At 47.0% G+C, this 23,604-nt stretch overlaps 1 protein-coding gene across 1 annotated transcript in view; it reads left to right on the forward strand.

Annotated features, from left to right (window-relative positions):
* Positions 1-534: 534 nt before the first annotated feature.
* SIM1 (SIM bHLH transcription factor 1) overlaps positions 535-23,604 on the forward strand; it is a gene marked incomplete at both ends in the record, with an annotated part of 65,831 nt that continues 42,761 nt past the window's right edge. The window contains 8 exons of the mRNA XM_082855256.1: positions 535-709; positions 9,998-10,080; positions 13,486-13,575; positions 14,085-14,193; positions 14,328-14,413; positions 15,135-15,334; positions 15,550-15,656; positions 16,282-16,429. Coding sequence (XP_082711382.1) covers positions 535-709; positions 9,998-10,080; positions 13,486-13,575; positions 14,085-14,193; positions 14,328-14,413; positions 15,135-15,334; positions 15,550-15,656; positions 16,282-16,429 — 998 coding nt within the window. The remainder of the gene's footprint in view (positions 710-9,997; positions 10,081-13,485; positions 13,576-14,084; positions 14,194-14,327; positions 14,414-15,134; positions 15,335-15,549; positions 15,657-16,281; positions 16,430-23,604) is intronic.

The raw sequence follows: 23,604 nt of genomic DNA on the forward strand, positions 1-23,604 counted from the left end.
CTTCCCGGCCATTTTTCAGAATTGGGGCGAGCGCGCGAGTGATTGTGGAGCCGCAGATCTCTTACGCTCTGATGCTGTTGTCTTCACAGTGGCCTGAAAGAGTTGTCCGGCATTCCTGTTCTTCCCAAAGCGGCTTGGAGCCACCCTAACGGCCGCGGGACTGAAAGCAAACGTCGGGGATTATTATGTCGATTTCCCGAGAACCGGGGTTCGCAGCGCGGAACCGAAGAAAAGGCTAGCTCCTCGGAGGTCCCGCCGGCATTTGATACCCAGCGACGCCTAGGATTGCCCAGATCGCCTGCGGTGGATCAGCAACTTTCCTCTACTCGCATCCCATATTTTTAAAGAAAAAATTTTCTGTTCGCCGCGTTGGTCTTTTACTGCCACCAAAACACTGAAGCAAAGACTTCAGTCTCGTCATTCAAAGTATGCTTTATATTTTTGCCAAATATGATCTCTAATTGAAAGTTTATTTTTGGTTTTGGATGAATCTGTGGAACTTATGTTGTAAGAAGAAAGGGGGAACGAGACACGATGAAAGAGAAGTCCAAAAATGCTGCCCGGACTAGGAGGGAGAAGGAAAACAGTGAATTCTATGAACTGGCTAAATTACTGCCTTTACCCTCGGCTATCACCTCGCAACTGGACAAAGCATCCATAATCAGGCTCACCACCAGCTATCTCAAAATGAGAGTAGTGTTCCCAGAAGGTAAGTGACTTTGCCCAGATGGAATTTCAAAGGCAGAAGGGGCACGGGATCTGCCAGTGAATGAGCCTACGCCACTGGGCAGAGAAGTACATTCATACTTACACACACACTCTCTGCGAAGGGAAGTTTAGCATGGCTGCTTAACTAAGGACCTCTCTGCATTTAGAATTTCTGTTGCCTTTCCGTGGCTCTTTCTACTTCCCCATTAATACTTTCTCTTCAGTCCATCAGATATGTTTGATTGGGAAGCAGCTCAACAGTGCTTTTGTCAACACTTAGATACTGAGCTCAGTTGAAAGTACTACTAATCCAAACATGACTTTCTTTTTTTTATTCCTCTTGTTAGAATTGTATCTAGCAGAGAGCAGGAACATCTCTAACTTCTTGTATTTTTGTTATGTCTAGATACACCCATGTACATGGAGCTAGCTAAAGCAGATACTAATTTCTCTATATGTCAGTAATCCTGCAGATGAAGAGCAGGCATATTCATGAACAAATATGTCCTGAATTTACCCAGTCTCTTGACTGCTTCTAGCAAATTTATTCTGAGTTGTTGAGATGTTCACAGATTCCGAAACTAATTCTGGGACTTGGTGATTTGCAACTCTGGGCTTGATATTTTCTCTAAGATATAAGATTGAATTAAGATCGCTAGCCCGCTTAGAAAATATCTCCTAGCTGGTAGGTTGGCAAATGGATCCCTGGGAAAATTGTCTCATAAGGCCTAGAAGTTAGAATAGCTGAGCTTTTGACATGGTTTAAAATGTGTATTTAGATTATCAAGATTCATTGTGTGAGGACAGAGTAGCCTTGAAAGAACACTGTCCTGTATAAAACCATTTATACTCCCTAGGGGAAGGACTCTTCTATTTCCCCATCCTTTCCTTTACCCACATTCAAATAACACATAAACAGATTTTAAAAAATATTTTAGATATGTTTTTGCTGGGAGAGGAGGATTTGGAAATGTAGAGAATACTAAACAAACAAAAATTCAAGAGAAGGAACCCTGTGTACTTACAAACCAGAACTTCTTATGTGACAAAGAGAGGTTTATGTTATTGTTGATTTTGGATGTTTGGAGTTTGTTGTTTTCTTTTAAGGAAATGGGGGGAGATAATCATTATTGGGCTTTGAGTTTCACTTTGCTTCATCTTGACTAAAAGTTATTATCTGAATCAAAATCTTGCAAAACACGTCCTCATATTAGTCAGGGGCACTAAAGGAAAACTTCCAAATTATAGTTCGGTTTTACCCCAAAACTATAAATAGTAGTATGGTCATTTTGTCTTAAAGCAGTTCCTTGAACAATCTCATCTGAGCCTCGAAACCACAGGAAGAGAGGAATCAAAACCTAACATACCTGAAAAGTTTTAAAAAAAGAGAAAGAAAAAAAGGAGGGGGAACATATATTAAAAACCATATTTCCCATTCAAACTGTGCTGAGAATTGCTGGTGGGAAAATTACTATTATGCTACATTGCCTTCTGTTTAAAAAAGAGATCTCGTTGTCTTTATACTGTCAGCGCCTACTTTATAAAAATAAAGCTATTGCGAACTCCGCTGGCCGCTCTGTTCCTAACAGGATTATTAGCAGTGATTTGTCAGCCCCTGCGGTCTCAGTGGGCTCCCTTTCTGCGTGATTTCTAGCGGGTCTCGTCAATTATCGGTGCCGATGTCGCTCGCTGTTTGATCAGAAGAAGCATATGGTGCTGCTTGTGAGGCTGCGAGTAATCGCGGAGGAAGAGAATAGAGGGTCGGCTTCCTCGGCGGGCACAGAGAGGGACAGAGCGCCCGGGGAGTCGCCAGGCCAGGGCCTCGTTTGTGTCGTGCAGACCCCGGGCAGGCGCGGCCGGAGGGAATCGGGCTGATTCTCGTTTTGTTTTTGTTTTAAAGAGAGCAAGGTTTCTTGTTTAATTAAGTGCTAACCCCACAAATTATAAATTGCGTGATAAATAAATAGGAAAAGTAAACTCTCTTAGCCAACTTCTCGTTATTTTTGAAAAGAGCACCGGTGAAGACTCCGGCTGGAGTCCCCTTGGTGCCCAGGCCGGTCCCCTGTGGCTACTTTAAAGGCGACTGTGCTTTCTGCAGCCCCACTCACCTTCCTTCGGAGCTCTGGGCCCCGGACCCCTCCTTCCTCTCCCTTCTTCTGTGGATGCGTGTGGGTTTATGGGGAGGAGGGGATGGACGATGTGTGAACTCTGGGCACATCATTTATTTCCCCAGCTACTGTTGAGCTCATAACTCACCCGTAGCCTCCACCGGGTGAGTTAGACAGGGTCATCCGGACAGCTGGTTCCTAGGGATGAGGGTTTAATTTTGAGGATAGATTAGCTTCAAAAGTCCAAAACCCTAGACAGAGCCCTTTAAAATATTAAAGGACAACAGCAACAAACAGTAAAACCAACAGTTTTTAAAAGGAGTGAAATAATCACAAGCCCGCAGAGCCAAGCACAACCTGCAGAGGGTGCGAAGTTTGGGTTCATCTGTTGACTGATGGCAGAAGGGGGGACAAGAGTGGGTCCATGGCAGTGGGGGAAACTGAGCACTTTATATGGGGGTAAACTTTTTTAGTGCTGAGACATGGGAAATAATTTGTTTGAAATGAAGTTCATTTTCATATCTGTCTTAACACCATCTTAGCACATAGTAGGGCTTCAGTAAAATTTTAAGGGTGGGATGAAAGTAGCTATTTCATCATGGTAAGCCTGCTATCATATGTAACATGGAGTATGCAAGGTATATAATCTAAAATACTTCTAAATCTGGTGACATCTTAGTTACAGGCATAAAAATGACTAAAACTCCACTGTTTTTGCTCATATTACATTTTATTTTTAATACCCTGTAATTCTAAAAGACTTAAAACAGAAATCTTTCTATACTTCTATGTGAAAAAAATTAAAAATCCTTAATTCTCTCCCCCCTCATTTGCTGAATACAGTTTTTCCCACCTAGGATAGCAGATTCCTTGTCTGGGAGCAAACTTCAGCTTTTATTTATCTGAGTAGATAAAATTGAGCTGTTGAGGGAAAAATGAGAGAGAGAGAGAGAGGGAACAGATGAATGGGCTGTGGGTGCTCGGAATAATTAGGAATAAAGCATTAGATTGGAGATTTCATAGTAAAAACAAAAACTCTGGTACAATCACTGTCATTAGAAATCATTAGAATTGCATATCTCCCAGGTGGTAACATATTCTATTCTAAAATAGCCTTGCAAGGAAAAAATTGGCACATCTAGATATGTATGTCTTTGGTGTTATCAAAACCAAAAAGGCAGGATAAAAAAAGTGATGATATGACTTTATTTGTGTGCAAAAAAGGGTAAATTCAACTAAAATATATATATTTGTTATTTAGATATAGTTTTGACTGGGGGCGTAGTGACTTGCAGAATAACCTTTGAAAGGATCAGATGTTTTCAAATCTATGGCCATTCAGAATCTTGGTAACATCACTACTATTTCATTGTCAAGGTGTCTTGGGAAAATAAAAATAATGACAGCATTGAAATTAGTAGCTGTGTATGAAAGAGAGTTTCTACAAAGGCTGGAAGGACAAGGATGGTTAAACAAACCTCCACAGACACTTTCTGTAATAGTCACCTCAAGACTGAAATCCTTAATCACCTTATATTTTTTTGAGGCCAAGAACTGAAAGAGAAAAAGAGGTCCCATTTCCCACGTGGACGGGTGATTTAAAGCTGTTTTTCTTGCTGCTTGGGGAAATGATTGAGCATTAGGTTTCCATGTTTATTTTCTTACAGAAGTTTTTCTCATTTAAACGCCTTCAAGCACAGTTTACGCTCCACGCTGGTTTTCTCTCTTTAATTCCAGTTTTGATGTTGACTTAAAATGTAGAGTGCAGAACTAAACTCCATGCAGAGCATTTGCAAGGCAGATTTATGTGCTAGAAATTATAGATCAGATCAATGAAAAAAGTACTTTTTTTGAAAAGGGAATGATCACTAATAAAACCAATAACAACAACAGCAACGAAACTACAAAACAGGGTATGATAAGATATGGCAGGGTACAATCACCTGTCTGAAGCTAAAATCAGGTTAAATTTCCAGAGGACAAATCCGATTTCTAGGGGAGTTATTTTTCAATTCTGGGGAGATCTTTGCAGCTTCCAGCTTTTGCAGCTACAAACGTGGACACAGAATTCGAACCTATGGATTCTCGCCTCATTTCTCTATCTGTCGGCTCAGGTATTTCTCAAGAGGATGAGGTTTAGACCCAACTAAAACCTTATGATTTTAGCTGCTCACCCAGTGCCAGTCTCTGATCCACGGAATTTTAAATTTTTCGTGGGGACGGGGAATCCTCAATTATTTCGCAGTGGGCCTGCGAATCAGAAAACACTAAAACAGTGTGTGAGAATTGAGGAATAAAGCTTCTTCCTAGGGTAGAGCCCTCGGGCAGGCGGCTCCTGCGTGGAGTCACTCGACCTCGGTGGCTCGGACCAGCCTGGGAATAGCGACCTCGTCGAAGCCCCCGCCGCGCCTCCCGCAGGGCCCGCAGCACGCAGAGGGGAGAAGCATGTAGGCCGCGGCCGGCCGGCCAGGTCGGCGCCGTGCGGCCCATTCTCGCCCCGCGGTGGTGGCCCGCGACCCGCCCGCCTTCCCCCGGTGGCCGCAGCCGAGGGTGAGCCTGCTCGCGGCCTCCTCACGGCGTCTCGTCACTCCCCGCGCAAGCCCAGGTCTTTTCCCTCCCGGGACGCGAGGGAGCCCGTGCGCCCGCCGTGCCTCGTCCTGCGCGGGCCACTGCCCCGAGGCCCGGTCCTCGTCTAAAACTTAAGCCAAGATCCCGCCCGAGGGGCCGCTGTGCGTCTGTCGAGTCCCCACCGCCAAGTGGAACAAAAGCGGGATAGGCCCGCGCCGCTGGGCAGACCCGTCTGCCTCGCCCGCGCCGGCCTTCGGACGCCCTGTCAGGCTACCCTCGGAGGCCCGGAGTCTTGAGTGGACACCGCCTGCCGCTCTCAGCCGCCTCGCAGCACTACCGTCAACCCCTCGTGCGTGTTCGTCTCACGGGTTAGTTGGCACCTGGCTGAACCTTGCCTGTTCCTCGTTCCTGCAGTACGTGTTCTCTCGGGGCTAGGCCCCGCCCGGGAAGCCCTAGCTTCGGGGCCGGGGCACTACGAGGGCGCAGAGAGAGAGTCAGCGCTGCGACTGTCGGTCTCCACCCCAAATTCACACTAACTTCAGCGGATCCCCCGCCCGCCCCCCCCCCCCGGCGCGGCTGGGGGTCTCAGAGGCAGGCAGGGGAGGGCAGGGTACACACGCACGGTGGGGGCCAGGCCGCCGCACGGGATAAAGCCTGGCCCCGCGCGGCCACCGACGCCCTCGGAAGGTCGGCTACACCCGCCAGGTGGCCCAGAAGGCCGCGCCGGGCGTCCGAGGTAGGCGTGGGTGCGCCTAGGTGAGCGAAGCGGCCTCCTGCCCAGTGACCGCTCCAGGCGCTCGGCCTCGGCTAAGCGCGCCCGACATTCCCCAAGGAGCCCAGCCGCCCAGGCTCCCGGCTCCCTAACACGAAGGCCGCTTGCTTGTGGCTTGGGAGGTTTGGACAGTGAGCTCTCAGTGAGCACGCGCAGGCCCTGTGAAAAAACCAGGTGGCTGAGACAAGTCCCCCCCCCCCTCCACCCCCGGACCAGAAGTTAGGAGCGCGGTCTCGGAGGGCTTTGCCCGTCTCAGTCACCAAGTTGTCGCCAGGTCATGGGACAGCTCCCCCATCAACCCCATACTGGCTAAAGGGCACATCGCGATCCATCCAAGAGAAGGTTCCCAGGAACGACAACAAGGAGGACACCTTTCTATTCACGTATAGTGTTTATTTATTAAAGGAGAGAGAGAGAAAAAAAAAAAAGAACAGTAGAACAAGCTCTCCTCCTCCTCCTCTTCCTGTCTGAGTGAAGGAGGCAATGATGCCAGGTCTGTAATCTACATTTTGTCAAGGGTATGAAATTCATTCCGAAGGAAAAGCTCGATCAATTTATTTTTGCTGCTTGCAATAACACAGCTGGATGATGCTTTGAGCTCACGCTAGACTGGGGCTCATCATTCATTCGCCAAGAACGGACCTAAATTGTGCCTGTGGGATTAGGTCAATTTTAGTGGATCTACTTCGCCTCATTTGGTTACTAATTGGTTTCTTGTTTTATAAATCGAAATCTCATTTTCAGGAAATTACAAAAACCGTGCAGTCAGTCCATTGAGGTAATCCTTGGGTCAGGGGGTATTTAAATGGAAATGGCTCAACCAAGCACCGAGGGTAAAGCAACAGTGAAACTTTGCCCGGGGTTTCACGTGAAATGTGAGCTAGCCCTTTAGATCCAGGATAGATACATCCCTTCTGATACTACTTATGTAAATATGATAAACCAGACTTTAAGGGAGGAGGGGGGCGGGGAGAAGCAAAATTTATCTGCTAAGGTTAATGTGGCATATCTTGGAAATCTTCCAAAATAGATTATGTTTTCTTTTGTCTTTGGCCACTTTAGCTGGGGAAAATCCTTTCGTCTAAAACCCGATTTAGTTATCGCCTCCCTCCCAGAGCTCCTTTTCTCCTTTGCAAAACCCCCGTTCTCTCGGCCTCACCGAATTACAAGAGAATCTTTAGATCTTGTTCCCACTGTAATCCTGCCGCAAAGGGAGTTGGTTTCCTCCTCATTTTAAACAGACAATCAAAGGATTTGCGAATTTTCTGCGGTAGGTCAAGTGCAGAAACGAAATCTCAGCTTACCCCCCTCGCCAACTGAAATGGGGTGCGGGAGCGCGTCACTGCAGGCAGAAGGTGAGGGGGTCCAGGGAGAGGGGTCTCTAGCCCACTCGGGGCTTTTCGGGAGGTGAAACCCATGAGCAGGGCTTCGAAGGTGTCCTGGGCAGGCTGACTGGAGAGCTCAGCCCTGATATTAGGTCAGGAAAGCTCGGCAGGTAGACGAGGGCAGCCAGTCCCTTATAAAACATTAACCCAGGCATAACCGTGTGACGGAGCTTTCAACCGGGAACAGAAGAGAAGGCGATGCTCGGTGAAAGCAAAAGGTTCCTTAAAAGGTGGTGGTGGGGGTGTGTGTGAGGGCGGGTACAGGAAAGGGCTACGGAGGCCCCTGTCACCCTGCGCCCGGCCCGGCTGCTTATTAACCTGCCGGTAAGTCTTATTTTTCCCTCGTAGGCGCATACTAATGAGGCCGCAGCCCGAGACCACAACCAGCCAAGGCTGGCGCCGGGAGTTCGGAACCAGTACTTAACCCTGAGCCCAGCTCGGGGGATTTTCGGATGATTTGGGTCGGGAGGCGGCTCCCCGGCGTCCCCAGCCGCTGTGGGGGGACCTTCATAATTTTAGAATAAAGACCTGTGTTGGCTGCAGGCGCAGGCTTCGCACTCTTCTGGGAGCTGAGGAAGACGGGATTCCAGACACAAGGCGGCCGCGACCAGCTCCCTGCACGCCCGAGCGCCCGGCCCCTCGCCCCAGCGAAGCTTTGGGCTTTCAGGCCTCGGCTGGGCCCGCGGTGTCCAAGGGTCAGCGCCATGCTGGTCCCGGGCTCTCCCAGCAAGATCCTTTCCCCTTTCCCCGTGCGGCCTCCGCGGCTAACCCCTCCCCCCGCTTCTTCTGGGTGTGTAGGTGTGATCCGGGATGAAAACATGAACAGGTCGTGCCAGAAACCAAGGAGGATAGCTTGACTGAGACGGGAGGAGCGAAGGGAAGGTGACAAGGCGAAGGGGTGTGTACAGGCGGCTGTGGCGGAGGACCTCCCGCACGGTCCAGGGGGACCACAGGGCTCAGGGCAGTGGAGTCACTCTGGGGAGGAAAACTGGGGCGGGCTAAAGAATCAGGAGGGGTTGCCGAGACGCGAGGGAGGGAGAGGAGTCCGGGCGGGGGGGGGGGGGGAACATCAGTGTTTGCAGAGCTGTGGGGAGATCGTTAGATTTATTTAAATGTGCAAACACCCAGAAAGACCCGATTCGAGCTTAAGGGGCGCTCACGGTTACTCGTTACCAGGGTTTTGATCGCTAGCTTCGGAAGCAGCTCCTGGCCAACACATTTCAGGAGTCCGACTCCGCGTTTTATTCTGCAAGATCCGCCTCCACCCCCATATTACAATGCGAGTGTTTGTCATTGGGTACTTCATAGTGATTTGTCCCGTAATGCAGTAAATCACCCCCCCCCCATTTTTTGGTCACGTTTAACCTTGTTTAATCGTGTAAGCACAAAAGAATTTAACTACCTAGTTACACTAATTTCAGCAGCAACATTGTTAAAAGATATTTCCCATAAGTAGTGTAACCTCGGTCTTGGCAAGTTTCTTCTGCCTTATTTTTCATTTTCTTCCTGAAAACAGGTACTATAGCAGACTCCATATTAATTTTTTAAAAAATCAGCCACGGGCATACAGGGAGTTTTATTTTTTAGGCATCACCGGAGAAATGATGTGTGGCAAAGCCTGGAAAGATCTTAACGTGGTAGCATCAAGGAGAGGAAGGGGCAGTCTTTGTTAATAGATGATACCTGGGAAGCAGAGAAGAGGAATGATTCTCTACGTCCAAAAGGGAACGAAAATATTGTAAGACGGTGTTAGCACCTGAAAATAAGTGACTTTCAGAGAGTTTTTTCTTGGAGTAGGGAGGGAGCTGAGGTTAGGACGTGGAAAGGAAAGGCAGAGGCAGGACTGCGGAGGGTAGCTGGTATTGGAAGCCATCCGCAAGCAAACGGATTTTTCCGAAGGGGATTAAAGTCAGAGGCCAGGGAAGGAAAATGGCTGGAGAGCCCCGCAGCCAATCAGAAAGCCCACCAGGACGAGCCGCAGTCTCAGGTCGTTCCCGGCGGGCAGCGGTATTCGCTGGATGGGTGGACACCCTCGGCCTCTTGATAAGGGTGATGAAACTTGGGGTGGGAAATAGTGTCCCTCGCCCATCTAAGCACACTAGTGAACCTACGCCAAAGTTATCGCTCTGGTGGTGTCGGGCCCCCTCTGGGCACAGACTGTCCCCAAACTCGGCCACTTGTGGGGGGGGGGGCGGGGTAGGACCTTGCCCTTCCTGAGAAGCCCAGGCTGGTCGAGCAGAGCGAGAGGGAGTCTCACTTCTGTTAAACCTGTTAGAAGCTGAGCGGGCAGAGCCGTCATTTACCCTCTCGCGTCCCTGCGGTCTAGGTGGGGAGGGAGCCCGGGTGCTATCTGGTCGTGTGTGCAAGCTTGCCTGGGTGACAAAACCGCGAAACTAGTCTCAAACCGCCAGCCGGGTCGGAGTGCATCTTTTAAGGGTGTCTCTGTGTCTCCACAGGGCTCGGCGAAGCGTGGGGCCACTCGAGCAGGACCAGCCCCCTGGACAACGTAGGCCGCGAACTGGGCTCCCACCTGCTCCAGGTACTGACTTGGGCCTCCCGGCGGCGCACGTGCTTCGAGGGCCCGGGTGCCGGCTCCCGAGCCAGGATTCTTGTTTCCCGGAAAATGGGATCCCGTCCAGAGGTGGCCGTTTCGCAGCCCCTACGACTCCTTGTAGAGTTAAAATGTTTAGCTCTTAACCTCGCTGGGTGTGGAAGGCGCCTCTCGAGGTGACAGTCGGCGCGTTGGGTTTGGAAGGGAGCCCGGTAAGGCCCGATTCAGGACGGCTGAACGGAGGGAGGGGGCGCCATCTGACGCCATTCAGCAGAGGGAACCAGAGGCCAAGCTGCCGAGGCCGGGCTGCAAAACCGTCCCAAATGAAGAATTTATCCAGGAAATAACGGGAATCTGGTAGAAATACCCGTCAGTGCTTTAAGTCCACACGTCCCGGATCCAGCTGCGTCCGCAACTCGTTTCACCTCCTCCCTGTAGCCCCCGGGATCCCTCCTCTCTCTCCACGCGCCCTCACCCCGGGCCTGCCCGGGCCGTGTGCGGACCCTCGCGCGTACACACATACACCTCCCTGAGTAATGAGTTTATCCAATGTGGTGGCGCCCATTACCGCGCTGTTTGCAGTGTACACCGTTTTAAATTGCCCGTTGCCCGCGTAAGTCGCCTAGCAAATATTTAAAATAGTAAAACTCCCGGGGGCATTTTTAGGCTTGACACTTTTATCCCACCCTGCACCCCCTTATTCTTATTATTCAAGTCCACCACGGGATCCTCCCGTGGGAGCCTCAAACCCGAGCAGCATCGGACTGGGGACTCTGAGCCCGTCTCCCTCCTGGACCAGACATGAGAAGCATCTCATGGCAGGAGTGCCGTGGCCTTTCCTGTCCCATCACTACCCTGTGCCTCCTTCAATTCCAGAGGCCAAAAGAGATTTTGGTTTCATAGAGCAAAGAGAGGCCCTGTGTGAGCATTCCCTCCCAGGCCTGGCCTCCGAATTTAACTAAAAAGATTCTGTTTCTCCCCTTTCTCAGGGGAGAGAAAGTTGTCTTTCATCAGTTGTTTCTCAACAACTGACCCCCCACCCAAAGCTCTCCATATTCCCAGCTAAGTTTCCTCATCAACGTAAACAAGAGAGCAAAACCCAAACAGTCCCTCACCCCTTCTAGTTCTTGCCCAGTCTTTTTCCTAGTGTTCATCCCAAACTCCTTGTAGGACTTAATGATCCTCCCAATTTCTATTGCTTACTCTGTCCCCCTCACTCCCACACCGCTTGCACTCTGGTGTCTCTCACAGCTGGTGTGCTCTGCACAGGCTTCACAATATTTTGATATCCAACATAAGATGCTCATCTCTTATCACACCTGACCTTGTTCATTCCACAAACATAGGAGGCCCAACTGTATGCCAGACAGAAAGCCCTGCCCTCATGGAGCTGACACTCTAAGGAGAGCAGCCTTGCAAACCCACACAGGTGCACAGCATGGTATGACAGGTGGTGTAGGTGCCATGGAGAAAAAGAAGAAGGGGAAGGAGGCGAGCTGTGTTTGAGTGGCACCATTTTAAATGGGGACGGTTGCAGAGGACCTCACTGGGAAGGTGACATTTGGGCAAAGACTGGATGGAGGTGACACTGCTTACTTGACATTCTGCCTCTCCCTGGGTCTCTAAAGTAGCGGAATTTCCTGGATTAATCTCCCTCTCTGCCTGCTTTTCTAGGTTTTCCCACTACTGTCTGGTTGTAAAGGCTGGCATTCCCCCTAAGGTTCCAGCTCTGTTTTTCCTCTCACAGCTTCCTGGGTTATCTCAACCTCAACCAACACCACCACTTCAACTCCTTTCTTCTCATTTGCATGACCCCACTGGTTTCTTGTCTAGACACCCCTCCTGAGAGCCAGACCTTTATTTCCTACTGCCAACTGGACACATCCAAATGGAAATCTGCATATACCTGAAGTTTAGCATACCTAAGACAAGAATTCATTATCTCCTTCTTCCAGACTTCCACTCATACAAAAACTCACCAGGCCTCCCTAAATGTTCAGTGATCTTGAAGTCAGTCTCAGCTTCTCTTTCTGCCACCACAAATTCCACAACAGCCAGAACCACCTTTGACTTAGACTCTTCCCCCATCTCATCTTCCTTGTGACCACCCAAGTTCAGCTTTGACCATCTCTGATCTCCTCATTTCCACTCTTTCCTCCTACAGATCACTGTCCACATTCTGCCAGGAGAAAAAAAACAAAAACAAAAAAACACATCTAAGCATGCTATATCCCTGCTTAGAAACCTCTGTTGGAATCTGATGCCTGCAGGAGCATCTCCAAATTCCACAGACTGACATCTCAAACTCTCCAAAAATCCAGCACCAGTGTAGTCCCTCAGCCTCATCTCTGGTACACCAAACTCATCAAACCTGAATACACCAGATCCACCCTCCACCCCCAGTCCCTGCTTTCCATACGCCATTCCTTCTGCCTAGGATGCCCTTCCTCCCTTCTCATGTTCAAGCTTCCTTTCAAGGCTCTACTCAAACAGCTCTCCTAAAGCCTCTCTGGTTCTCTCCAGGCCTCTGGCCACTAAGTCTCCAGGCCCTCACAGCACTGTCTATTCAGCTGTATGTTCATTATATCTGTCTTTAGGCCAATTGTCTGTTTTGGACTTCCAGGTCCTTGAGAGCAGGATCTGACTCATCTTTATGCTTCACTGCCTGGACTGAAGCCTCATTCACAGAGATAAAGGAACAGTGAAAATCTAAGACTTTTCTTCATGGAGAGCCTGCCAGTTTGATGCATCAATGTAAACACACACATACACACTGTAGCACTACTCTATGGACTTGCTGCCGGGAAAGCCTCCCATCTCCTAAATCCCCCTCTCCTGGACTCTTTCCAGAGTCACTGGCCTGCTGCCTTCTATCTACAAACTTTTCAAACTGCCAGCCCTTCCACATCTCCCAGTGCCTACTATTTCCCAAACCCTGCTAGCACTCTTTCCATTATAGAATATCCCACTATGAAACTCTCCAAGACTGACACAGGAAACTTCTGGTTTGCTCAGTGACCATCACCCCAAGAACCTAACCCACCTCTTATCACAGGCTGTGATTTTTTTCCCCCCAGAATGTTTGTGTATGTTCCAGATATGCCTGCTTTGTCCATTTTGGTGAATCCTCAGTCTTGGAGGGCAGTAGCCTTGTCCACCACTTCCTAGAGTCTCTCCTAGGGTGCCGCATGTCCCATGCTTACAAATTTGGAATGAACAAAAGAGAGACTCTTGTGGCTGGTTTTCTTTGCTCTATTTCCTGCCAGGCCCTGTCTACTCCATCACTCTGCACTTCTGGCAGAACATCTCTAACTTCTGTACCCCCCTCCCCCCACTGCCAGTTTCTCTCGATGGCCCAGAGGGCTCTCCATTCAACGGTTTCTGTCTCCCCAGACCTTGGATGGCTTCATCTTTGTGGTGGCCCCAGATGGGAAGATCATGTACATCTCGGAGACAGCCTCAGTCCACCTGGGTCTTTCTCAGGTAGGTGAGTGGTCCACACCTCCAGCCTTCAATGTTTACAGCCAGGGCTGGAGGTAGGGTCGGGTGGGGCTTTCCCAAAGCTTTTATAGGTGTTTCTGGGATGGGAAACATCTCAGCTGGCAGGAGGTCTGGATCTTCCTCTTTCTCTACTTATCCTTTAGCATCCACCAGCCAAACAATGGCTACCTTTTTGAGCTGCTACCATAAGCCAAAGATCATGGGAGGTGGTTACCTACTCATGTCGTGATGTCTTCACCAGAACATTGCCAGGAAGCTACTACTATAACTACTTCAATTACTATTATTATTCTTTCCTCTCATAGATAAGGAAACTGAGGCTTAGATAGGTTGCAATAGGTAGCAGGCAGCAGAACTGGAATTAGAACTCAGGACCGACTCTAGAGCTGTGGCTCCTGTCCTCATAGCCCTGCAGACCTCCGGCTGAATCTTCCAGCCCCTCCGTGGGGCATCCCACCTCCTTGGAGACGGTGATACCCCCCTCTTTACAGGTAGAGCTGACCGGGAACAGCATTTACGAATACATCCACCCTGCGGACCACGACGAGATGACGGCGGTGCTCACTGCCCACCAGCCCTACCACTCTCACTTCGTCCAGGGTAAGGCGGACGCGCGCCGGCGACACTCCGGCCCATCGCAGCCCCTGGTAGCTCTTCCTCCGTTAGCCGTGGCAGGGACATGGCGCCGCGCCGCCGGCCTCACGTCCTGCGCCTCCGTCCGCTCCTCTCTCCAGAGTACGAGATCGAGCGCTCCTTCTTCCTGAGGATGAAGTGCGTCTTGGCCAAGAGGAACGCGGGCCTCACCTGCGGCGGCTACAAGGTGCGTGGCTGAGAGGGGAGATCCACGCCCCGTGGCGGCCGCGGCCACCGAGCCTGGTGCAGGTGAACGGGGCAGGACCAGAGGCGCGTGCGGCGGCGTGGGACGGAGGTTCAGGCCGCCGGGACCACAGTGCCCCGCACGCGTCACAGCGCCGGGCGCACCGCCAGGGCCATTAAACTTCGCGAGCACCTGGGGACTACGGTTTAAGATTGCATACGTCTTACTGGGGCCGGGTGCTGCCTGGCCGCTGGGGGTCTTAACCTGGGGCACGCAATGGGCCTTAGGGGTCTGTAAAGCGTCTGAAACTGTCGGTAACTTCGGTGGATTCGTAGAGTTTGCTCACAGCGTCAGATTCTGCCCCCTCCCCTGCCAGAGGTTAAGAACCAGCGCTTTAGCTGGAATCCAAGTTTTTCTTGTTTAATAAGCACTAAACATGATCAGAATGCAGGTTCCAGGGCCCCACTTTGCGATCCGGATGCATTAGGGTTGGCCGGGCTCAGGCCTCTGCATTTTTCTCAGCTCCCAAGTGAGTTCACTGGGGCAGTACAGTCGTTCCCTTGAGACACGTTGGAGCCCCAATAACTTTGGACACTTCAATGCGCGGGCGTGGCCCACAGGCGTTTGTGGCGGAGGAGAGTCTCCAGATGTGTCAGTCCCTTCGCCCCCTTTTTGGATGTTTCCTGGCTGTGGCTGAGTCTCCCGCCCTCGCCGTCCGCCTCAGGTCATTCACTGCAGCGGCTACCTGAAGATCCGCCAGTACAGCCTGGACATGTCCCCCTTCGACGGCTGCTACCAGAACGTGGGCCTGGTGGCCGTGGGCCACTCGCTGCCTCCCAGCGCCGTCACGGAGATCAAGCTGCACAGCAACATGTTCATGTTCCGCGCCAGCCTGGACATGAAGCTCATCTTCCTGGACTCCAGGTGGGCGGTCAGGGCGGGAAGGGGTCACCCCTAGAGGGAGGGCGGCCCCCACTCAGTCACCGAGAGCTCCTCGTCTACCTTGTGAGCCCATTTTGCAGATGAGGCGACTGACAGGGCCCTGCGAAGTGAGGGTGGGCACCCAGCGCTGAGGCGGCTGTCGAGGGTGGGGACGGCCCAGCAGCCCGCGCTCATCCCGCCGGGGTTGCTCTCCGCAGAGTGGCGGAGCTGACGGGGTACGAGCCTCAGGACCTGATTGAGAAGACCCTGTACCACCACGTGCACGGCTGCGACACCTTCCACCTGCGCTGCGCCCACCACCTGCGTAAGGCGCCACGCTGCCCGGCCCGGGGCGGAGGACGGTGGGGGGAGGGGTGGGGGATGGTTGGAGAGGCCCTGCGGGCGCCTGCCCCAGCACCGGTCCCACTTCATTTCCCTCCTCATCCGCGGGCCCTCACACAGGCCGAGGGAGAGCCTCTGAGTTTCTGAGTGAAGTTCTCCCAGGAGGGGTCTTGTTCTCCTATTGATAGCCGCCCCCCTCCCCCACCAAGATGGAAGCGGAAACCGAGGCTCGGCCACTTGGCTCACGCGCGTTGACTCGCTTCAGCTTTGGATACAGCTTTGCTTTGAGTTTAATCTCCGAGACAGGGAACGTGAGCATCGGAGTTCAGCGGCCCAGACCTTCCGTAGGTAGAACATCGAGTGCCGGGAATCCCCCAACTTTAAGTGTTGCCCTCCTTGCTAACCGTGAGGGACCCGAGCACTCGATGCAAATGAACAGGACAGTCGGTTCATTTGGGAACGTTCTAACCAGAACGTTCTCTCCCTCCTGCCCTGGGAGCAGTTATCAGGGCTCACGGGGGACCCGCCCTCCCACCGACAGGGATTACATTTGGACCGGTTCAGGAGCGGGTCCGTTCACCATCAGCTGCCTTGTGTCTCTCCATCAGTGCTGGTAAAGGGGCAGGTGACCACCAAATACTACCGGTTCCTGGCGAAGCACGGCGGCTGGGTGTGGGTGCAGAGCTATGCGACCATCGTGCACAACAGCCGCTCGTCCAGGCCGCACTGTATCGTCAGCGTCAACTATGTCCTCACGTGAGTGCAAGTCTGGGACCCCTTTGCCCACTGCAGGCGACCCTGGTTTCCACGAGGGTGCAGGTGGTGGGCACGGCCGTGTTAGGCGAGACTGGGGTCCGCGGGGACGCCGGTTTTGACCCTGAGCGCCGGCTGAGGGGCAGCTCCAGCACTTTCGCCGCTATGAAGAGACTTTCTTACGTTCTAGAGAAAGATTTAGGACTTTTCCCATCCACAGTCCATATTTGCTTTCTACTCTCTCTCTTTTAACCTTTTAATCTAACTCTGCATTAAATAAAACAATGCGGCAGGAAAGAGAGAGAGAGGAGGGTCCCACGTACGGAGCCGTTTATAGTTAATAAACAGGACATCTGTTTCACTTTTTCAAAGCTGGGTTTGAAGTTCTTAATTTTAACCAGAGTCTCCAATCAAAGTTAAGAGTTCTGAGAGAGTGATTCCTTCCTTGAACCACAAAGGGGGTTTAAGTGACCAGGAGGGTCTAACTTTAACCTCCAGAAAGCAAAGGGACCCGACCTGAGCTAAGACTGCAAGTCTTGGCAGGCGCCCAGGCCCGGCTTGTTGTGCAGCATCCTCGCTGCGTGAGGAGCCGGCCTCGCGGTGCCACCTGCGGGCGCGGCTGGCTGGGCGGCCTCGGTGGCTGCATTGGAGCCTTACTCTTTCTAGAAACAATAATCATTTCTGGTTAGCGGTGTGGCCCTGCATGCTGACCACGTGTCCTGGTGTGCCCCTCGTGAAGAAAGCACGTTCTGTATAATGTTTGTGAAAATAAAATTGCTTGGGGTTGAAGCCTTTATGAAGAACCCTTTTGTGTGCAGAGTTACCTTTTTCTTTTTTCTTTTTGGTAGAGGTTGAAATTCTTGTGATTTTAGGTTACCTCAGCAGTTATTTACTTTGGAAGCATTGACACACCAGGGCACTTAGTAGAAATGCTATTTTGACATTAGGAAGTTGGTTAAAGGGTGCTATTTGGAATAAGACTGTACTATTGGCCATGAGGAGTAGATTCATTTCACGTTCTTTTAAATTAACAAATTAAAAATGTAGTAGTTGGAAATATTATGCTTGGCAATAAGATTATTTACTCTGTGCCCTGTTTACTAAGAAAATTTAATTCAGTAGGCTTGGAAAATGAATTTGGTTTAAATGAGGATTCAGTATTCAAGAATAATAGCTGGTTATTAAGAAGAACCTTTTTATTTCTTTCCTTTTAGTAAGTGGTATTAAAACAAATACTGTTAGGTTCTTGTAACAGCAAGAGAGCTGTGGATTTTAACAGAGAGCAGAAAACATACCAGTATTTGGGGTACCATGAAACAAAACCATCTATTTTATGAATGCAGTTTTTCATATTGTTAAAATAAACGTAAGAGAAAATGGCAAAACATAATTCATAAAATAAGCCACTTTGTGGAGTAGAAGTATTAAAGAGTGAAAAATTATGTCTGCTCACCATGGAAAGGAAATGGACATTCTTTAAGAAGGTGCTTTGTATGTCTGAGACATCACGAGCATTATACATACACTCTGTTCTATGGTGGGTGCCTGTGGTTATAATCATTTTTTATCAAACAGCGGGTATATAGTCACACAGCTCCATATAAATGATCAGAATGCAAGTTAGACCTCCCCATGGGTAAACTTAATTTATGTTTAGAGTCATTTTGAAATATTCTGTTTTGTTTTCCAGGGGATAAGTGTACTTTCTTTCTTCTGTTGACTCTGTCATTCTTCACTCTACACACTCCTTCAGAGCTGCAGGATTAGGCTCCCAACTCTACATCAGATTAAAAAGATGTAATGAGGATAAATGATTTACAGAGGGAAAAATAACATCGCACACATTTTTCTGAATGTTTTATACCTCTGACTGAAAGTAGAAATAAACACACAGAAGCACACAAGATGAAAAGCTGAAATTGATTACCCTTTTATGAGGCTCAGCTCCAATTCTTTGTATAAAAATTCTTAGGACAATTTTTATAGCTGCAAATGTGGAAACTGCCTTAGATGGAATGTCATCAAGTGGCTCTGTGTGTGTTGACAAGATTTTCATAATGAACAGGTTGCAGTTTGTTTGATGTGTATATCACACATCTGGCTGGAAGTTACTAATTTACATTGTCTTAGCAAATTAAATAGATGGCTATTGATTCTCTATGGTAGCAGTGAACTACCACATACATTTGTTTCAGGGCTAGTTCTCTATGAAGCCTGAGAATGATAAGTGAATTCTTTCCAAATACACCACCTCAAACAATATACTTAAAACCACAAGCCCCCCCAAATAACTTGACAGGCCAGATGTTTTCCAAATTTAGACAGTTTAATAGCATACTTTGTGAAGGGGTTTTCATGTCATGAAAGTAGAGAGAATTTTAAGTAGTCATTGGTCAAATGAAGGTGTGGCATTTTGGTGGAAGCTACATTCATCAGAAACTCTTTTTTTTTTAATTGGACAAATCTGGGAATTTATTTGAAGTATATTTTTAAAAATTCATTTTGAAATAATTTTATACTTTTGGAAAAGATGTAAGAAAGTATAAAGCACCCCTGTATAGCCTTCACCCAGATTTTCACCAGTGGTTAGCATTCTGCCACTATGCTTTGGCATTCCCAATCTCTCCCTTCCTTCCCTTCCCCCCTCCAAATATATACACATGTACATATACATGCACAAATATTACTATCTTTTTAATGAACTATTTGAGAGTAAGTACAGCCATCATGCTCTTTTACCCCTAAAAGCTGAAGTGTGTGTTTCCTAAGAACAGGGACATTCACTCATATAACCACAGTAGAATTATGAAAAGCAAGAACTTTAACACAAATATAATACTATTATCCAATATACATACCTTATTCAAATTTCTCCAGTTGTCTCAATAATGTCCTTTGTAGAAAAACTTCTATTATTTTTTTAAGGTCCAGGATCCAATCCAGGATCACACATTGCATTCAGCTTTCTGTTTCGCTAAGTCTCTTTTAGCTAGAACATTTCCTTATGCCATTTTTGTTTTTCATGAAAGTGACCATTTTAAAGGGCACAGGCCCACTATTCTATACACTGTCCTAGAAACTCATTTTTCTAAGTTCCTGGTGGTAAATTTATTGTTGAAGTTAAAATATGCCTAGAAAAATTAGTCATTATTATCTAACGAAAGCAATGATGAATAGAAATGTTCAGTAACCTTGTTTTAATAAGCGGCTGCGACAGTGATTGTAGGAATTTTAGAGGCAGGTGGTGTTTTTACTGGCTTTTGTCTGACCACTGTACAAAATGTTGGTGTTCTGGAAATCTGGAGAAGAAAGGGAGAAGACATTATGATTAAATTTAAAATTTTTTCTTAGTTTTTCTCTGGGTCCTTGAGGTTCACTGAAGCTTGTATAGCTCTTCATTAAAACTCGCCCCCCCGAAAAAAAACCCCAAAACAGGAAAAAAAAAAAAAAAGCTGACCAGCTCGTGACTTTCTATAAGACACACATACCCTTTTAGCTTAAAAAAAAAAAAAAACTTTCTTATAAACTTTGAGTGCCCACGGGGTTTGAAGTAAGTGTTAAGTATGACAGGCCCTGCTCCCTGATTATTTTCAAGAGGAGAGGTGAATGGAGCTAGTGTCTAGTAACAGTGAATGTGGGGAAAGTCCGGAAAGTATGGAGAGTGAAAGAGAGCATACTGTGTAAAACCAAAGTAATTTTCTTGAATTTGTGTGTCCTCGAGTTTGTTTAATTAGTAGCGTTATTTATTCATAGCCAGTTCAGATGGAAAACATTAGTACTTAATGTGAAGAAGATTGAAAATGTGGAACACCCAATAAACTGTGAAAAGTAATTTCTAGAAAAATGAACAGTCTTGCTTCTCTTTATGTTTTAATAATTAAACTTTTTAAATCTACTTTTAAGGATCAACCAGTAAGGTGTAACAATCTCATTTAAAAATATTTTAAAACGTAAATTTTTCAAACATACAAAAAAGTTGAAAGAATAGTACAATGAATATCCATATACACATCATCTATAATAAAAGCCATATTTGCTTTCTGTCTGTCTCTTCCTATATGTATGTCTATTTGTATATACATTTTTTTCTCCACTGAATCATCTTAAAGTAAGCTACAGACATCATGATACATCATCCTTAAATAACGTTCTCCTACATAGCCACTGTACATTTATTATGGCACATTTTAAGTGTTCAAATTACTGTGTGTAGAAGGTTGCAAAAATATACATGAGATCTAGTTTACTGATGCCATTAAAGACAATCCGCCACTGAAATTCATCAAGTACTCACTGATGCGTGACCTCATTTAGGATGACTGATAGACAGTATTTTGTGAGGGGACTTCTGTAGGGTATAGTAGTAAATGTTAGTGTATTTTAAACTAGACTTCTAATGAGAATTGTAAGCTAATACAATTCTGATATTTCGCTTGGAAAGTAAGAGAGAAGATTTTCAGAGTAATTTGGTAATTTTGGAATCAGATACATTTAATATCTTCAACCATTTTTTTGTTGTTATTGTTGTTGGTAAAGAAGCCTTCTCTGTTTATTTCCTAAGTTTAGAGTAGAACAGTGTTTCAGTGGAAAATCTCACATGCTGTTTTAGAGTGATTCACTGAACATATAGAAGAAAGTAATTTTCTTTCTTACAGTTTCTATCTCAGTGTTACAGAAAGCAGAACAAGTAGACACAATTTACATTAGTGGTCTATATAACACTTGCTATCTACTGAATAATCCTTTGAATTTGTAGAAAAGTTAGGGCAAATGCCAAAGGAGACATACTTCCTTCATAGAAAAGAAAAAAAAAAGACGGTGTCTACACTGTAATTATTGCAGGTCCCATAATTTTTGTTCTTCTTTGCATAAAACCACTGTAGTTCTTACAATTAAAAAGGGTTTTTAAGTGTTAGCATATTCTGTGAATATAAACCCTTACGTATCCTTACCATAAAGCAGCAGACATTAAAATATGCTCATATAAGTTTGCCTTTCAAGTGTGTTAATAGTGCTGAGCTAATTTGAGCACTTAAATTTAAAAAAAATTTAATTAATTTAAAGGCCCCGTGATATTATTGCTATTACTACTAGGAAATTTTAGAAAATGATTTTTAAAAACTTGACCAATAATTTGAGTAGTTATAAAAATGGACTTTATTTTTCTGGCTTTTGTAGCAAAACCACCCTTTTCTATTACAAGTAATGTCAAATGAAGCACCTTTTGACTTAGCAATCTACACCAAAATATGAAATAATTTATTCTCGTGCCTCAGATCGATGGAGCACGCATTGCATAGATTTAATGTTTTTGATCATGAAAAATAATAATCATGTACCAATGTATACCCATAAATTAGGTTTGATCCCTAATTGTGTTGAATTATTATTAGGATAATATTGAACATCAAAGCCCCTGTTGTCCTTTTCAAATGATCTTTTATGTAACTGAATGGTCATAGAAACAAATTGAAAACACATTTGTATAGACAGTAATTTATAACAACCAAAGCTATTAATAGTAATTAATAATAATTTTATAACTACCAAAACACTTTATTAAAGGAAAGGACTGGGACATTTAGTCTGTTTTACAGTACCTAATACCAGTACTCACTTAAATAATCTTATCCTTCATACACTTTTCACTAGTTGTAATTTTTTTAATCAAAATGATCTGTATTTAGTTTTGAATTTCTCATTTATACTCAGCATTTTCCCTCTATGCTGAATACATATTTCTTTTAAAGCACTGCCACATTCATTGCTTAATTTGCTCTTTTGACATCTCTGTACAGTGGTTGGGGCCAGGATCACACTCCCCATTTTCTAGGTGAGGAAGCTGAGATCAGATCTGCTGAGTAAGTAGTGAAGCCAGGGTTAAAGCCTGGAATGTCAGCTGTATTCCCCAGTTCTCTGTATGGTGATGGTGGGGGAGAATATGTCTGGGAGAGAGGAATGGCTTGAAATGAGTAAGGCCTATAGTGTCAGGCCACCCAGCTTCTGGATAGGCTTTTCATCTGGTCTCACGATGGAACATTAAAACGCTGCCTCTGTGTTGCTGCTTCACAACTACGTTCAGGTATTGACAATTGAGGGGGTTAAATTAGCAGTGCTACCTTCTCAATGACATTCAATTAAGAATGTATCTTTTTTTTTCTCCTTTAAGGGCATTTTCACTATGTAAGAAAAAATGTGGCCTGCAAACATTTTAGTTTTTTATTGAATTGCTTGCCTTTAGATTACCCAGATACAATATTGCTATTACTAATTATTTCTTTTCTGCAACCAGATTTAACATTTTATGTTCTGGTTAAACAAAAGTCAGTGAATTGGCAAACCAAGTCATCCTTTTTTTTATCACATGAGACACCAAATTACCTCCTGTGGTGGCAAGCTATTTGAGAGAGAGAGAGAGAGAGAGAGAGAGAGAGAGAGAGAGAATTTCTGGGGGTCAGCACTGGCCCTTTTCTGTTTTTGAAGGATAATGGCAGAAAAGGTTGTCCCCTGGGGACTCTGTTCAGGGGCTGGGGATGGAGAGCTTCCCAGCATGCTCTGGGCAGGTGTGTCATCCTCTGCCCCTTTGGCAGCGCTGCTGCCTGGCTGCTTCCCCTTCCGCAGGCCCCTCTGGCTTCCACTCCTTCCTTTGTTGTTACCCTGACCTGGATGGCACTGACTCACAGGACCTCCCCTTTACTTCCTGGGTGGAGGCCACTTGGTGCTTACTAAATGACCAGCCTGACCACTCTTCTCTGGCTGTTGGGAGGAGAAGGGTTCTGATCTTTGAGTCACATCGTGGAAAAACATGGATCATTACATTTGAAGGCAGGGATTCATCCATGTTATTGTGAATGGATGGACAAATTCAAATAAGGCTTTACTGGAACTCCAGAGAAACATGTTTTTGTCTTTTGACTTAGTGTGGTCATGAGGCAAATGCTGTTATGTTTGGTACAAGATGTGTGTGTGTGGAGGTGGGTGGATTATGCATACCTTTTTTTTTTAAATTGAAGCATAGTTGATTTACTTTTTTTGGATTATGCATATCTTGATAATTTAGTAAAAGGCTGCTACTTCCTTCCGCTTATCCAGTGCTTTCCTCTCTGTTTTCTGTTCTCATTGGCTTGTGACATCTTTCTAGATGAGCAGGCAGTGATAGAAGACTCATTTGGGTTGAA

This window comes from Leucopleurus acutus (genome assembly GCF_964270905.1).
Source record: "Leucopleurus acutus genome assembly, chromosome: 15".
Classification (NCBI taxonomy): domain Eukaryota; kingdom Metazoa; phylum Chordata; class Mammalia; order Artiodactyla; family Delphinidae; genus Leucopleurus; species Leucopleurus acutus.